The sequence below is a fragment of the Engraulis encrasicolus genome, chromosome 23, assembly GCF_034702125.1.
Source record: "Engraulis encrasicolus isolate BLACKSEA-1 chromosome 23, IST_EnEncr_1.0, whole genome shotgun sequence".
Lineage (NCBI taxonomy): Eukaryota > Metazoa > Chordata > Actinopteri > Clupeiformes > Engraulidae > Engraulis > Engraulis encrasicolus.
In genome coordinates this window covers 29,645,265-29,662,471 of record NC_085879.1, presented here as the reverse complement: position 1 = coordinate 29,662,471, position 17,207 = coordinate 29,645,265, and the positions used below count along the sequence as shown (strand labels likewise).

The 17,207-nt window shown below is 45.7% G+C and overlaps 1 protein-coding gene across 2 annotated transcripts in view; it reads left to right on the top strand.

Annotated features, from left to right (window-relative positions):
- The window catches only part of sh3rf2 (SH3 domain containing ring finger 2), a 47,839-nt gene extending 30,727 nt beyond the window's left edge, over nucleotides 1-17,112 (top strand). Inside the window, exons 4-11 of one of the 2 annotated variants that reach the window (XM_063190065.1) lie at nucleotides 2,551-2,666; nucleotides 3,984-4,154; nucleotides 7,104-7,395; nucleotides 9,184-9,304; nucleotides 12,850-13,208; nucleotides 13,469-13,809; nucleotides 14,688-14,803; nucleotides 15,499-15,586. In XM_063190065.1, coding sequence (XP_063046135.1) covers nucleotides 2,551-2,666; nucleotides 3,984-4,154; nucleotides 7,104-7,395; nucleotides 9,184-9,304; nucleotides 12,850-13,208; nucleotides 13,469-13,809; nucleotides 14,688-14,760 — 1,473 coding nt within the window. In that variant the 3' untranslated portion in view covers nucleotides 14,761-14,803; nucleotides 15,499-15,586. Of the gene's footprint in view, nucleotides 1-2,550; nucleotides 2,667-3,983; nucleotides 4,155-7,103; nucleotides 7,396-9,183; nucleotides 9,305-12,849; nucleotides 13,209-13,468; nucleotides 13,810-14,687; nucleotides 14,804-15,498 lie in introns of both variants that reach the window. The other variant, XM_063190064.1, reaches the window with a different exon arrangement.
- Nucleotides 17,113-17,207: the final 95 nt, after the last annotated feature.

Genomic DNA, 17,207 nt, shown 5'->3' with positions numbered 1-17,207 from the left:
TGTAACTACCGTAGTACTACACCACTATGACAGTACACAGGGCCTTTAGTAATACATGACGACTTGGTCATTGCTATTTTGATAACAGCTAATTTATAACAGGGGCCCTCCTCCTCTACAGACATTTATCATAAAAAGCATTAACAGGGCTACCAGAGCCAGTTCCAGGGGTGATTGCTCTGTCCCATTTAGAAAGAGCGCTTTTAGTCAGGCTGTTTTCTCTTACAGAGCTTGTCACACCTGGAACACAATTCCCAGTAAAATTAGAGAACTGCCAACAGTAAACTCTTTTAGTAAACAGTAAAATTATGGTTACTGGATTATCAATGCTGTCAACATAATCTTACATAGTTAGTACTGGCAGCTGTTTAACTTATTTGGGTATTGTATTTTGTAATTGTATTTTGTATTATATATTTTAAAATGTGTGAAATATCTTTGACTCTCTTTTTGTACAACTGTGTGCAATAACTGTATTTTTAGTTTTGTCTTTTAACTTTGTCTTTTTTAAGGAACATCAAACCTGTCAAGGGACAAAAGATGGAAATTAGCCTCTTGGCTACAATCTTGTATATTTAGCATTTTTGTTTAAATGCTGGCAATATATGCTGTCCCTTTCTTAAATAAATAAACTTGTAAACTTATAACAGCTAATTTATAACAGGGGCCATGTCTTAAGGGATAATTTCTGCCAATTTCAAAATGCTGCTGTATTGCTCACGCTACCCTTGACTTGTTCTACCCGGTGATGCTGCATTTTTCGACTCGTCCCTTTCTGAGATCTGAGCTATTATAATGGGGGCAGACCTAATGTACATTAAAAACTTTCTTAACATACTCCAAATACTATCCCAAAAGGAATCACTGTTTGCCAGTTATCTGCAGATGTTGCATAACCTTTTGGATGTTATTGGGAATAAATCAAGATATTTTTTTGAAATGTTAACAAACGCCTGCCCCCATTACAATGACCAGGATCTCGGAAAAGGCTGAAGAAGAAGAAAAAAATTCTCAGGTACTGACAAGTCCAGGGTAGTGTGAGCATTACAACTGCATGCTGAAATGGACTGAAGTTATCCTTTAAGTGATACCGTCCCATTTTTGGAAATTAGCTTATTTTACACCTTCCCTTGAGTTACATTATTGGGTTTTACCTTTCTCCTGTACTTTCAACCGTTCTTTGGGTATGGCAGTACAAATTTTACGAGCAGTTAACATTGACTCCTATGAGACCAGTTAGCCGCCAGCTGGTCTCATAGGACTCAATGTTAACTGCTAGCTTGGAGGTAAACTTTGTAATGCCATACTCAGAGAACAGCAGGAAGTACAGGGGAAAGGTAAAATCCAATCATTTAACTCAAGGAGATGTGTAATATGAGCTTATTTCCAAAAATGGGACAGTATCACTTTAAGTGATTACGGTTGAAAGAATGTGTTATTGCTGTAATATGGCCAATGATGCAGATGAGTAAGCTCTGTGGGAACACTGACATTGTAGACACATGTCCTTTTAAATCTTCCTGTTGGACAGCATATAACTCTGAACAACATGATACACGATCTGTGTTTATGTGAGTGTTTATATTCCGCACTACGCCTACGCCACATCACGAACAACCTGTTTGGTGGTTAAAGCAATAATGGTAATAGCAGAAATGATCATTTACATAATTACTGGAGTGGGGGTCTGTCTGTCTGTCTGTCTGTCTGTCTGTCTGTCTGTCTGTCTGTCTGTGCGATTACCAGCAAAGTTTTGGGTCATCGAGGGGGCACCAAAAACAGACACACATCCCACGCATCTAGCACTGGCCAGGTCGTTATCTCTGATCTTGTTATTATTAATACGTACATTTAATCAACCATAAATCTGAAAATAATACGTGAATATACATACAGGAAATACTTTAGGCTGATAAGATTGTAAGTACATAATTTCAAAACACATAGTACATTCATTTCCAGACATTAGCCAAAAGATCACCAACCATCTCAGACTTCAGCTCAACACAGCCACAAGTAAGCAAACGAATCCATCCCGAGTGCTGGGCTGCAACGTGTCATGTGTGATATAGCTCAACGCATTACTGAATCAGCTGAGCGTGAATGTGTCTTTTCGCGCACGTGTGTGTGGGCGCTAATGTGCCTGCATGTGTGTGCCAACATGTGTCACGGTGTGTGTCTCCCTATGTGTGTTTGTGTGTGTGTGTACATGCGTGCGTGCGTGCGTGCGTGTGTTTGTGTGTTTGTGTATATGTGCATACGTACGTGTGTGCATGAGTGTGTGTGTGTGCGTGTGGGTGCATGTGTGTATGTGTCTGTGTGTGTGTGTATGTGTGTATGATTATGAGTCACACACAAACACACGCACACACACACATGCCTGTGGTGGGTGTATTGGAGTTACGGTGTGTTAATGCCTCTTCCCCCCCCCCCCCCCCCACCCCCCCCCCCCCCCCCCCCCCCCCCCCCCCCCCCCCCCCCCCCCCCCCCCCCCCCACCCTCTCTCTCTCTCTCTCTCTCTCTCTCTCTCTCTCTCTCTCTCTCTCTCAGACTGACAGGAAGATGAACGGAGGAGAGTCCCAGTCGAGCACCATCACCATGGCGCTGATTGACCCCCAGGAGCACGTAGACAAGACACACAACACTCAGCAGCTCTCCATCAGCGTGTGAGTACTGGACTGTATGGCTGTGTGTGTGTGTGTGTGTGTGTGTGTGTGTGTGTGTGTGTGTGTGTGTGTGTGTGTGTGTGTGTGTGTGTGTGTGTGTGTGTGTGTGTGTGTGTGTGTGTGTGTGTGTGAGAAGACACACAACACTCAGCAGCTCTCCATCAGCGTGTGAGTACTGGACTGTATGGCTGTGTGTGTGTGTGTGTGTGTGTGTGTGTGTGTGTGTGTGTGTGTGTGTGTGTGTGTATATGTGTATGAGTGTGTGTGTGTGTGCATGCGCATGTGTGTACTCAGGGTCAAGTCAGGGTGTGTGTGTGTGTGTGTATGCATGTGCACATGTGTTTACTCAGGGTCAAATCAGGCTGTGTGTGTGTGTGTGTGTGTGTGTGTGTGTGTGTGTGTGCGGGTGCGTGTGTGTTTGCTCCATTATTGTTAAGGACAGACAGGGTCCTTTTTCATGGGGTGTGAGTGTGTGCATGCTGTGTTGAGCATCCTTGCGTGGGCTGACATGGCATTTTATGTCATTGCAGGGGACTTGTGGGTGGTGTTCTTGCCATTTTGAATGTGCGTGCGTGCGTGCGTGCATGCGCGAGTGAGTGAGTGTATGAAATTGTGTGCGTGACGGTGACTGTGTATTTGCATGAGTTTGCATTTGTGTGTGTATGTGTGTTTATGTGTGTGTGTGTGTGTGTGTGCACTTGTGTGTGTTTTTGTGTTTATATTCTGTGTACAATCACTCTCAGGGTACTCACCAAGTAAAGTGGCTGAGAGGGCTGGCCAAAATGCATTTCAAAAGTCTTATGTAACAGATGCATTTTGACTGGGGGAAAAAACATGTAAATGAAAAAGCCTTATCAGCGTGTGTGTGTCTGTGTCTGTGTCTGTGTCTGTGTCTGTGTCTGTGTGTCTGTGTGTGTGTGTGTGTGTGTCTGTGTCTGTGTCTGTGTCTGTGTCTGTGTCTGTGTGTCTGTGTGCGCTTGCATGTGTATGCGTGTATTTGTGTATTTATGTGTGTACGTGCTTTCTAGGTCGGAAAACACTTCTAGGAGTGAAGTGTCTGAACCACTTGCCACAATGTCTGTCAAAAGCTTTATGTAACTCAATCATTTCAAGAGATACGTAAATAGGATGCAACATTATCACTTAAAACTCCTTGCCACATCTTCATCTTTGTATACTTTGCGTGTGTGTGTGTGTGTGTGTGTGTGTGTGTGTGTGTGTGTGTGTGTGTGTGTGTGTGTGTGTGTGTGTGTGTGTGTGTGTGTGTGTGTGTGTGTGTGTGTGTATGTGTGTGTGTTTGTGTGTCTCCTCCTCTAGGTGTGCGGCGCTGTACTCGTATAAGCCCCAGCACTCTGAGGAGTTGGAGCTGCGTAAGGGGGAGATGGTGGGCGTCTATGGCAAGTTCAAGGAGGGCTGGCTACGAGGCCTCTCGCTGCGCACGGGCAAAGTGGGCATCCTCCCCAGCAACTACGTCACCCCTGTCCTCAGGTCAGTCGCCCTAGTAGCACTGCATGAGTAGATTAAAGCCTGCACATCCAAGCAGTCTGACTTGTCCTACCCCGCAACACGATGGCATTGCTGCAGCGATCAATGTTGACACCACAAGTAGATACAGTAGACTTAAGCCTGGCTCAAACTACACGATTATCGGCTCGATTCTCGGCTGAAAACCCCCCTTATGACAATCGGTGGAACGTTACCCCACAGGACCATCGCAAGCGATTGTCGGGCAAGATTTCCTCGTCGTGTGCGACGTTCTAAGATGGAATTTTGACAGCTCCAAGAGTCGCTGAACGCAAATCGTAGAAATCAAACACTGTTTGATATTTGCGACTGGAAATAGAACCTCGGGCATTGTCTCGGTGGTTGCGAGCAGGGATAAAATTGACAGTTGCGATTCTCTTCTAGTGTGCGGTGCACCCCGACATCAAAATCGGACACACAATCGGGAGTAGTGTAGTTTGAGCCTGGCTTAAGGAAGGCTGGCTACGAGGCCTCGCAAAGTGGGCATCCTGCCCAGCAACTACGTCACCCCTGTTCTCAGGTCTAAATATACAGTAAGAACACTAAAGTGCACTGTGCACGGGAAACTACTTTAGGGCTGTCGTGGGTAAGTGGTTGGGGCGCCAGTCTTGTAGCCCAAGGGTTGTCGGTTCGATTCCCGACCCACAAGGTTAGTGGGGGGAGTAATTAAGCAGTGCTTGCCTCTCCCCATCCTCCTCGTTGACTGAGGTACCCTGAACATGGTACAGTCCCACTGCACTGCTCCCTTGGGGAGCCGTGTTGGGCTGCCATGTTGCACGGGTGAGGCAAACAATAAACAATAAACAACAACAGACACATCGGGGGAGGGAAAAATAAACAACATAACATAAAATAGAAACTGTTTGACACAAGTAACAAATTAATCAATCTTATATTTGCCAATGTGAGGGGGGTGGGGGTGGAGTGGTATTCAGGTAAAACAGAGTCCACAGACACTGACAGGTCAGAGGGTAAGGGTCAGGTGTGTGGGTGAAGGGAAGAGGGGCTTGCGATTTTGCGAAATGCGATTTTGTAGTGACACAATGGCAATGGCCGTTTCCCAGGTGAGCTTTTTCTCTTTATTTCTTATCCATGTTCAGTTCACAGTGTGCCCAACAAAATACCTCACCGCTTGTTCTCAGATGATTGTGCAAATTCGTGTTCTGTTCTGCTTACATGAGTCATGAGGCCAGGGACTTGATGTACAAAGCTTGCTTACTGACACAAAAAAATGCTTTGGATGTAAAAAGACTGAGATGATGCGAAAAAGTGCTTGTGTAGGCTACTTTCACTGCATTAAATTTCACTGCATTAAACTGCATGTACTGTACAGTACAATAAGGAAAGATTGATACATCTGGATTTTCTTGATGCAGTCTGTGCCCAGACACATGCACTACACAGCACATCGCATCCTGTGGCACATCTATCTCATATCTCTATCTCATTCATGTTCACAGATCAGGACTCAAGATTTTACATTTTAGTTTGTTTTTGGCTTTTGTGCACAAACCAACAGTTCAGGCACATAGTAGGAGTCGTCAATCAAAGCTCTCAAGTCAACAGAGTCAGGGCCAGCACTAGGTATTGGCGGACAAGGCCTAGGGCGCCAAATGTCTTTGGGGGCGCCAATGTCTTGGCGTCATAGTAACGCCTTAAAATCCTACAAAAATAGAACGTAATGTTGAATTTTACATTGACACTAATTATTCATGGGCACTCAGAAGGTACTAGATCAGCCGTGCTCGATCAGATGTATGACGCTATATTTACAGGTGTCAATTTCTAAATGCACATAAAGGAAAGGGGGTGCTCGCCTAGGGCACCATATTGACTAGAACCGGCCCTGAACAGAGTTTTGGAAATAGAGCAAAAAGTCCCTAAGTGAGTTAGTCAGTTCAGTTCATGTCGTTCCCAGAAAACCTGACTCCTCTTCTGAGGACAGTGACTCATGTGATTCAGGTGAATTCTGTTTTTATTAAAGATTTTTTTTGGCCGTTCATGCTTTTATTTCGGATAAGACATTGAGGGAGTGTGACAGGAAAGTATTGTGTGAAAGAAATGGGAAGGATCAGAAAATGTTTGAGGGAGGTACTGTAGGTCTGCACACTGCCAATAAGCTCAAAAAATATATATATTATTTAAAAAAAATATATATATATATCACCATTTCATCATCTTCATCAGGCATAGGAAATGATCAGGAAATGACCTTGGGCAAGAATCGAACCCTCTTAGCTCATTGAGCCACCAAGCCCCCATGGTGTTAGTCCATAATGCACGCCCTATCACCAGTGGAACGCTGTGCTAGTTATTGAAAAGTGAACTACCATAGTACTAACTACACTACTATGTCATAACACAGGGCCTTTAATAATACACTATGGCTTTTTCATTGGTGCCACTCTGGTAACAGCAAATGTATGACACTGTATCTTAAAGGTGTAAGTGAATTCACAGCTACCCATGCAGGACTGCACCTGCCAAGTAAAAACATAATGCAGCCATAAATTCAACATATTATTTTGCCAGTCTGTCAGTTTGGGGGAAAAAAACTTGAAATATTGAATAATAAAAGTTTTGTGAACGCCTGCATTATTTTGGTAGCGACATGGAAGTACACCTTCAGTATTACCGAAAGTGCTGTAGAGAGTAACAAGAACATCTGTTCCATTATTTTAGAAGATTTAAGCAGTTTTTTTGTGTCCGCTCCCCATTTCAGAACCTTGCGATGTTTGTCAAATCCAAGCCCTTCAACCCCTCATTTTAGAAGATTTAAGAACAGTTTTGCTTTTTTTTCTTCTCTCCTATTTCATAACCTCTACCAGGTTTTACTCAAATCCAAGCCCTTCAACCCCTCATTTTAGAAGATTTAAGAACAGTTTTGCATTTTTTCCGTCTCTGCCATTTCAGAACCTCTGCCAGGTTTGTTGAGTCCAAGACCATCAATCCCTCGTCCCTCACCAACAGCAGTAGCAGCAGCAGCAACGGGGCAGTGGGCACCGGCACTGGGAGGAGGCACGGGCATGGGCACAGCACCCACACCCACACCCAGAAGCCTAGCGTGGGCAACTCTACCACCACCATCATGGAGCACCAGCAGCAGCACCAGCAGCACCACCAGCAGCAGGTCACTCTCACCGATCCCAATGGGGTGACCACGACCATGGGCATGGGACACGGGCTGCCCCAGCCAATCACTCAGGTAGCCCATGGCATGGCGCTAAATTAAATTATGTTTTTAAGATGCGTCCTAGCATCTCTATAAGAGGGTATGTCTGTCCGTTGGTTGGTCGGTCTGTCTGACTGTCTTTCTACGGTCCGTCTGAAACGCATTCTGTAAATTGTAATTCACTCCTGTGTCCACAAGGCGGCAGTGCATAGACTGACGCAACAATGGCTGGTATGTGTTTATCTTACTCGTAGCCAAACATACACTCACCAACTGACAACGTGGCGTGTACATTTTGTTTCTACCTGCCAAACTGAATTTTCACCTGCATTTTGATGAAATTTCACAGGGGTTAAAATCTAAATGAAATTTCGACAAATTTGAACCAGCTCAGACCAGTTACGGCACGAACACACCAAATTCGAAAAAGCTACAAAGCATCGCTGGACTATTTTCAAGGCAAGACCGACATACAGCACAACAGCGACAGAGTATAATCGTTAAAAGCAGAATGCAAGTATTTCAACATTATGATTGGCTGTGGTAGCTGTCTCCGTACCACATCATTGCTCATTGTCATAATATTTGCTCAGTTCAACCACAAACTGTTGCTTGTGTTGCTTAACCCCTTAGCGCAGAGCCTATGTTATAACCTTACTGTCACCAAAATTGTAATGGCTATGTCTTAATCTGGGCTCTCTGTACTGTCAGCAATGTTGTTTTGATATAGTTGAGTATTTTCAGCAAGTAGTGAATAGGCCCGCCGGCGACCCCATCTGCACTAAAGGGCGGGTTATACTTCCTTTCAGTGCCACGGAGTGAGCTTGTCCCAGCCATGATGCAGTTCATTTTGGTTTATGCCCTGTTATGAAGCGCGGTCTGCGCGATGTCATTTCACGCTCAAACTGCCTTCAATACAAAGAGTAACCTAGACGTGTCGGGTTTTTTTAGCTTCACAGAGTCGACGACAATGAAAATGAAACATTACATATTTATGTCACGTGCATTTTTGATCGCACTGGCAGCCAGCGCATAGTTTGGAACAAAGAAGTGGCTCATTTGTCGAGGATAGGTCGCACGAAGCGGAATGTTTCCTCGACCTCGGAACACTGTTCAACTGTCCAAATAACTTCGGCTCAATTCGAAACAGCGTCGTAACTTGCAAGCGCACGTGTTGTCTTTGGTTCGTGTAAATAAATCAAACGACAAAGCACGGACAACTTATTTAAGGAAGAGCTCACAGTCCGTAGACCGACGAAGGTTAGAACAAGGAAGTAGCTTGTTCTCTCGACTCGAGGACAGAGCAGGCTGGTCGAGAGGACCAATCAGAGACCTAGACCTATTTTCGCCCTTCACGCCGTCGCTGTCTGCATCCTCCCTGCGTCGAGACACAATTTCGGGGAGGTGCCCCAGAGTACCTGCGTGATAGGGGGGGGGGGGGGGGGGGGGGGGGGGGGGGGGGGGGGGGGGGGGGGGGGGGGAGGGGCTTCACTCCGTTAACTGCGCGGCTAACTGCATCATGACGCAGGGACGCTGATCTCGAGGCATAAACCACCCTTAAGAGGCTACATCGCCTCTTGTCACCAAAGTCATCTTTTTTGTGGCCAGCTCCTCTATACAAAGTCAATTACTTCCGGTGCCATTGTCACACTTGTTGCCTTTGGTGTGTTCGATTATCATCGTCTTGGTCTGACCAAGAGCATAACAAACAAAGTACTTGCATTTCTCTTGACCTGACTAGTTGCAACGCTGAAAGTGTTGCGTCACTAGGAGGGCACAGCCTCCTTTAAAAAAGAAAAATATTACACACCCCCACCACAGGTGTCCATGGCGGGCCAGCATACGGTGACGTCTCACAGCGGCATGAGGAGCGGAGGGGGACACTCTGGGGCCAAGCACGGCTGGGACATCGTCAGGCGCGCCTTTCATTCCACACACAGAGGTGCGGACGCCATTGCTCAGTCCCTTTTTTTTAAAGTTTTTTTTGTGTGTCTTTTTCAACTTTATTTGATAGGACAGTGTGAGAGGCGGACAGGAAGTGAGACGGGGAGAGAGACGGGGAGGGGTGGTTCGGCAAAGGACCCGGGGCGGGAATCGAACCCGGGTCAGCAGCATGGCAGGCGAGTGCCCTACCGGTTGGCCACGGCAGGGCCCATTGCTCAGTCTCAAAGGGGCCTCTAACGTACTGTGGTTTGGGCACCAAGGGTGATGACCTAGTCAAGCGAAAGCAAGCCATGGCTCTGACCTCAATGTGTGACAGATGTTTGTATTTGAAGGGTGTTAATGTAATGCGAGCAGGACTATAAATTAACTTTTTTCATCACTAGTCAATTTGGCCAGTATACTGCTAAGTCTCACTAGACACACATACACTTACTGCCAGTCAAAGTGACTGGTAAGTTTCCTTTTCTACCAGCCAAACTGAATTTCCACCAGCATTTGGCTGGTTGGCTGGTGTTAATTTAGAGCCCTGAATGGGAGGATGCATACAATAAAAATACAGTGTTAATTCAACACTTATAGAATACTCTGGGATCAAATACACTCTGGAAGATGTTAAATTGGCTCTCTACGTGTTGAATTAACACTGTGGGGTTTTTTTTCTAGTAGAATAGTGAGAGAAGAACACCTGTCAGCGACCCTGTCTGGTCAAGTGCCAAGACTCAAGGAGCCAAGGCTCTGACCTCAATGGTTTACCAGGGCCACTTGCATATGTGCCAGTGTGCTGGTGCTATGTGCTAGTGCTATGTGCTAGTGCAGTGGTTCTCAACCTTTTTTGAACAAGCGCCCCCTTGGCCTCATCACAAGCCTCCCAATGCCCCCTTGACCTCATAAGCCTGCCAACGCTCCCCTTAGTAGTAAAAAATGAAATGGGCTAATGCCACCCAATGGCAACTAAACACCGCTCCCTTTCAGCTGTATCCTTCTCAACGCCCCCCTAGAGCTCCCCAATGTCCCCTGGGGGGCTGTACCGCCCCCGTTGAGAAACACTATGCTAGTTCAATCGTGCTAGGGCAATCGGTGACAAATGTTTATATTTGAGGGGTGTTAAGTAAGGGTTAACGTTCGGCGAGAAGGTCGCTACCGTGGAATAGCAGCACGACAGAGAGAATCTTTAGACCCCGACGCGGAGCGGAGGGGTCTTGTTCTCTCTGAAGTGCTGCTATTCCACAAAGCGACCGACTCGCCGAAAGTTAACCCGCTTATTATATGGATATACTTAAATGATTCACACATGCGGGGACATTTCTTTAGACCTATTTAATGTTAAGATTGTTGCTGCGCAAAACAAAACAGTGCCGTTGTGGAACACCGCTAGGCAACAGCTAGGTAGGCTAGCCAGGACAACAGGTGTTGTCTATCACAGCAGCTGATTAGAGTGACAAAAGACCGGACCCCCTGCGGAGTGATATGAAACATTCGCTTTAGCCACTGACTTGTATACAAGCCAGTGGCTTTAGCAGTGAACGTCTTGTTGCCATTGACAGCGGTAGCCAGGACAACGGGTGCTGTCTATCACAGCAGCTGATTAGAGTCTTGTTGAAAAGTCGCTTTAGCAGTGAAAACTCTTGTTGCCATTGACAGCGGTCTGTTATAGACCAACCCGTCCGTTATCGAAAAATAACAGACGTCCGAACGTTGGGGAGCCCCGTTGAAATGAATGGAGCATTCGACAGATGACGTCACAACCATATAATAATATATAATAATGGCCTAATGGGATTAAGAAATAAGAAAAGTCGGAGTAGCCTAGAGGAGTGCAAAAATTATGCCTGTTCTGTTCTTCTCATCCATTGTCTGATGCACTGTGGTTTGTGGCCTCTGAATAGCGACCACTGTTTACCAGGGTCATCTAGAGGTAGAGCAATCTTTGACCATTTTTCTTTTTTTTTATATGTATTTTTGGTCTTTTTAGACTTTATTATGGACAGGGCAGTATGAGAGGTAGACAGGAAGCGAATTGGGAGAGACGGGGAGGGGTTGGCAAAGGATCCGGGCCGGGAATCGAACCCAGGTCAGCCACATGGCAGGCGAGTGCCCTACCGGACGGCCACGGCAGGGCCAAACTTTGACAAATGTTCATATTTAAAGGCTGCTAATGTAATAGGATAATGCTAATAGACCAGTACAGTAGAGTAGAGAGGTGTTAAAATCCGCCTGATTTACATACTCATGGGCAGTCATGGGTAAGCGGTTAGGGCGTCAGACTTGTAGCCCAAAGGTTGCCGGTTCGACTCCCGACCCGCCAGGTTGGTGGGGGCAGTAATTAACCAGTGCTCTCCCCCATCCTCCTCCATGACTGAGGTACCCTGAGCATGGTACCATCCCGCCGCACTGCTCCCTTGGGGAGCCATTGGGGGCTGCCGCCATGCACGAGTGAAGCATAAATGCAATTGTGCAGTGTGCAGAGAACACTTGTGTGCTGTGGAGTGCCGTGTAACAATGACAATGGGAGTTGGGCTTTCACTTCCCAGTTGGGCTTTCACTTTCTCTTTCATACTCAATGACAGACAAGACAAGACACAGAGGTTTGGAGGCAATTAGTCTTGGGGCCTCTGACGCACTTAGGGTGGACGCACTTAGGGTGGAATATGCGGACTTCCATTCTCCCTTGCTCACTTGCCTACTTGTGACCTCATGATGATGTCGCTGACGACAGAAAATTCATTTAATATCTTGCAATTGGGATGGTGAATGAAAAGCAGTCCCCCCAAAACTTGCTGTGGCTAGGCTGACACCTGGGAAACTTTATTGTTTTCTCCACAGAGGCAGGGCCAGGAGGTGGGGCGAGGCCATAAGCACAAGTGGAGGACGGGAGTGTGCATGTTGGAATGTACCCATAGTTTGGGCACCCAGGGTGATGACCTGGTCAGACCAAAGCTAAGCCAATGGCTTTGACCACATCACTGTTTACCAGGGGAATTTAGAGGCATGGCTTGTGTGCCCAGTGTTTTTTTTTGACAATCTGTGGCAAATATTTGGAAATATTTCAAATATTTTATATATCAAATATTTGAAAGGTGCCAAAGTTGGATGGGCTGATACAAATAGAATTGTGTTAAAATGTGCATAAAATCCTGTCCCTGTTGTTGGCCTTTTGCACATTTCATGAAGGGTATCAGTGCTTCTATTAAACTTTGGAAATGTGGCAGCCTACATGAATTTTGCAGTTGACGACGTGAAGTTCCAATCAGCACATGATTTCTGCCACATCCTTGGTCACTGTTTAAATGCAGGCAGTGAGTGAATGTCACCCAGTGAAATATCTTGCCGTACTGAACACACAACTCTTTTTTTAAAGATATTTGTGGGCTTTTTATGCCTTTATTGTGTCAGGACAGTTGTAGAGGGACAGGAAATGAGCGTGGAGAGAGAGACGGGGAAGGTTCGGTAAATGACCCGGGCTGGGGTCGCCGGTGTAGTAAACACTGCCCTAGCGTTAGGCCACGACAGGGCCCAGTAACTCTGTTGTTGTTTTCTCTTCAGGCCTAGTTCAGCGTGCCAGCCATCGTTCCCACTCCCACTCCCACTCCCACCTGACTCCCAGCCTCCAGCCGCGCTCGTCTGGGCCGGACCTGGGCCAAATCTACACGTACGGCCGCTCGCCCGTGCTGCCCAGGAAGAGGAACGGCCTCTTCTCCAACCACCACGGCGGCGCCAGGCAGCAGTGCTGGACCACCGAGACTCTGCCGCCACCTAGTGGTGGCTACCAGGCATTTCACAGAGACCTTTTACCCCCATCGTTACCGTTATCATCAGGGAACAACAACAACCACACGTCGTCATCATCAGGTCCCCTGCACTCCATCCTAGTGAAGCCTGAGTCAAAGCACAACATGGACAAGGTGACCACTGAAAAGGATTTCAATTCATTTACATAAACTGATTTACGTGAATCATATCAAATTACTTGTATGATAAGCGACACTGATGAGCAGCAACACTGATTTGGAAATAATAATGGTAATGCTACCAATACCATACAAAATGCCACATGGCTGTGTCTGATTGAATGTCACTCACATATTCAAAAATCAAAAATTAAAATCTTAATTTAAATCATGATGATCTCTTATTTTTGTATTATTTCGCTCAATGTCCATAGCCTGCGAAAAGCGTGCGGTTCCTCACCGAAGACCCGGCCCCCCCACCGCAGCTGTCCTCCTGGACCTCCTCCCTGCCCTCGTTTGGCCGCCAGCCTCAGTACTCCAGTGGCCCCCAATCCAACACCACCACCACCACCACCACCACCACCCCCATCATGGAGCTGTGGAACCCCTCGGCCATCCTGGGCCGCGACGGCAACAGCTCTGTGCTGAGAGACTTCAAGTCCAGCAGTAATAACAACACCATCCCGCTGAGGAAGGACACTGGGTTCGGCCACGCCTACGGAGACGGCTCCCCTTTCACACTCAAGTCCAGCGGGAGCCAGTCCAGTCCCAGCAGGTCAGTGAATGGGTATACAGTACGGCGACACATCTTTAATTAACCCATTGTGTCCTGGAGCGACATACACGCTGCATTCAGGTTCTTGAGATTTGAACTGTTTTATTAAAAATGTGGGTAAGTTTAAAAACATATTCCAGTGCAAAATGAAGGTTCTAGCTTTTAAATGCAACTTATTTGATGTTTTTATGTGCTTCGGAAGCTGAGATATTTAGGTTTTAAAAGGGAGAAGGCACCTTTTCCCCAAAAAGGTTTAGGCTAAAATGGGTTAATGCCTTATACCTGTATACATGTTTTTTTTTGTTTATAAACATGGTGTTGTGAGGAGGGGCAAGGCACTGCCAGCCAACCATGTGAGCTATTTTTTTGACTGACTGCAGTTTCCAACAATCAGAGGTTGAGTTGTGCGCAGCCAGGGGAAAACGAAACTTGAGAACCCATGTATAGGCATAGTATAGTATAGTAACTTGGATTTTGTCATGATCTGTTTCCACCATTAGGGCAATGAAAGTGACCAGCTGATATCTATGTGTAGATATCTGATGTATATGTGGTTATGCTTCCTTGTATTTTCTCTGTGAAGTTTTCATTGTATACAGTACGTATAACTGGCGTGACGTGTGCCATGTGCGTTACGCCCCTTTTTGGGGGATAACATTGAGGAATAAGCCAAGGCAAAGTATTTGTGGTGTTGGTAAAGATGAAATGAAGGACAAGAACTTGTAGACTAGCCTTGTTCACACTCAACATGGCGAGTTGTGTGGTCGGCTGTTCACGTAATATAGCCAAACAGCTCTGGCTGAAGCATGGACTGTGTTTATTTAGGCTAGCCGATGTTGCATGTAAGTTAACGAGATTTTGGGTTTGTTTTCCCCCAGAAGGGGCGGGACCGTTCGTTCACAAACAAAGTACCCGGATGACCGGTTATACATGGTTTCACCGTGTTTATAAATACGGTGTTGTGAGGAGGGGCAAGACACTGGCAGCCAACCACGTGAGTCGTGCAGCCAGGAGAAAACAAACATTTAGAACCCATGTATATTGTAAATACTGTGCACACGTCACTTTTCCCAGGAAATTGACATCAATGAGGATGACCTGGTTGGGGGTTGAACCACCCATGGGATCATGGGTATTTAAACCGTGGTTATTCAGGTGTTTGTAATGTCTGATGAAGGGCATGCTGCCCGAAAAGTCACTACATTAAATTAAGAGAAATGGGAGCTTGGTGTGCAGACTTTATGTTCAGTTTTCATATAGCGACACATAACACAATAGTCTGTTAGGATGCTGTAGACTAGAGTATCGTATGTTTGAAGCTGTTCGATAATATAGTACTACAGTAGGAGCACCCTTTAACCACTTACAAGCGATTATGTTTTATCAATCCTGTCATTAAAGATGTTTGGAAAAAAAACAAGGACAGTATGCAATATATTCCCTGTGCTGTTTGGGCCTCTATATCACATTGAACATCTTTTATACATATTTTTATACCTTTTCATATACCTAAAATCAGTTATTTGGATGCAAGGATCAATAACTTCAACACTCTTGCGTATATTCAGTCAGTGCATGTGCAGTAGTAAGCAACTCTAGTCACATTCATAGCTCAAGCTCAAGGGCTCACTATAAATAGCTTCTTTTCTGTGGAGACGATGATAACAATGCATTTTTCATACCCCTCAGGCACCGGGTAGCCATTGGCTATTCCGCCAAGACTGACGCAGAGATGAGCCTATCAGAGGGGGACATCGTTCTGGTCCAGAGGCCTCGGCAGGACGGACGCATCCTGGTGACTCAAGAGAGCACAGGAAGAACTGGCCTCTTCCAGGGGACAGTGCTGGGCTGCCTGGACAAAATAATGTGACATCATCTGTCACTGTGCTATACATCATTTATACACACACATACAAGACTCTAAATTAAAACCAGCCAACTGGCGGCCCAATGCTGGAGAAATTTCAGTTTGGCCGGTAGAAAATACCAACTTACTAGCCACTTGGACCCATTAGTGAGCCTGTGTTTGGCTAAGATTAACTTCTACAAGCCATTTTGGCTAATGACGAAAAAAGTTAATTTAGGGCCCTGTACTATACTGTACTATGCTGTATATTGCCAGGGTGCAATTTGTTCGAAAAACCAGAAGGGGGAGTTTCATTCAGGATTCAAGCAACACCAATCGAGTTAAAGTTTCAAAAGTGGAGATATCCAAACCAGAAGGCCATACCCTCCTACCGTACAAATGGCACCCTGCACACTGCGTTGTTTTTTTCCCTTGAGGAAATATGCTGTACTACTTTATGCACCCACTGCCAAATGTCTAGATTATAAGCACATGCTCTACTGTATCTATCAATGCACTTCTGATGCATTAATGTACTGTACAGTTTGATGACCTGTTCTAAGGTACCAAGAAGCAATAGCTATGAGTTTCAGTGCACTGAGTGAGAGGCGTTTTACACATGTAGAGAGAGAGAGAGAGAGAGAGAGAGAGAGAGAGAGAGAGAGAGAGGGCATCAAACAGCGGTGCAGATCCCTGTTTTGGGGGGACGGAGATGGGACACCCCAATAACCCCCCCACCTCCCAGACCCTAACTTATTCAAATTGCAACACTTTTTTTTCTTCGTCTGAAAAAACAAAACAATGTTTTTGTCCCTCCCAGTCTGTCTCTTCTATTCTGAAGTTTATAACCATCTTGGAATTAAATAGTCTGGGTAAAGATAAGCCCCTGGTCCTGGCACACCGTCCCATGGGCAGTTTATTATTATTATTCCCAAAGAAGACACATGTAATGCCTATGACATGCCTGTGCCTTCCAGGTGGCTTTGCAAATGAGATGCACACATGCAAATGGACGAGTTTGCCAAAACAGAGATGTCATGCTAAGTGACATCTGCAAAACAAAAGAAAAATGTATTAACATGAATGGAAAAACAAACCCACATTTGTGTTCCTCTGAAACTGTGGAGTGTTCTACCTATTTTCTGGCTCAGAGGCCTGAAGTGGCCCTTTTCCCATTGTGAGTCCATCTGTTATAGACCTGCTGTGTCCTGTGTTCACATGTTCAGTGTTCACTAATGTGAGTTGGACTAGGCTATTTTAGTTGTGCATTGTGAACATGTGAACATGGGCCAGCTTTGGTCATCTGTGAGTGTGTGTGCTTATTCTTTTTTCCGAACTTTTCTTTTCTTCTTTTTTAAAGGAGGATGTGTGCTTTTGTTTTCCAGCTGATAAAACCTGTGCATTTATGTTTGTGTTCGGAAAACAGTGAGTGTGATTAAAAATTACAGTTTAAGCTGCTTGCTGCCTTGTGGTCTCTGGAATGTCACCTTTTGCCCATTTATTTATAGGTAGCCTACAATGAACCCCGCTCATTGATTATTCAAGCATTTTA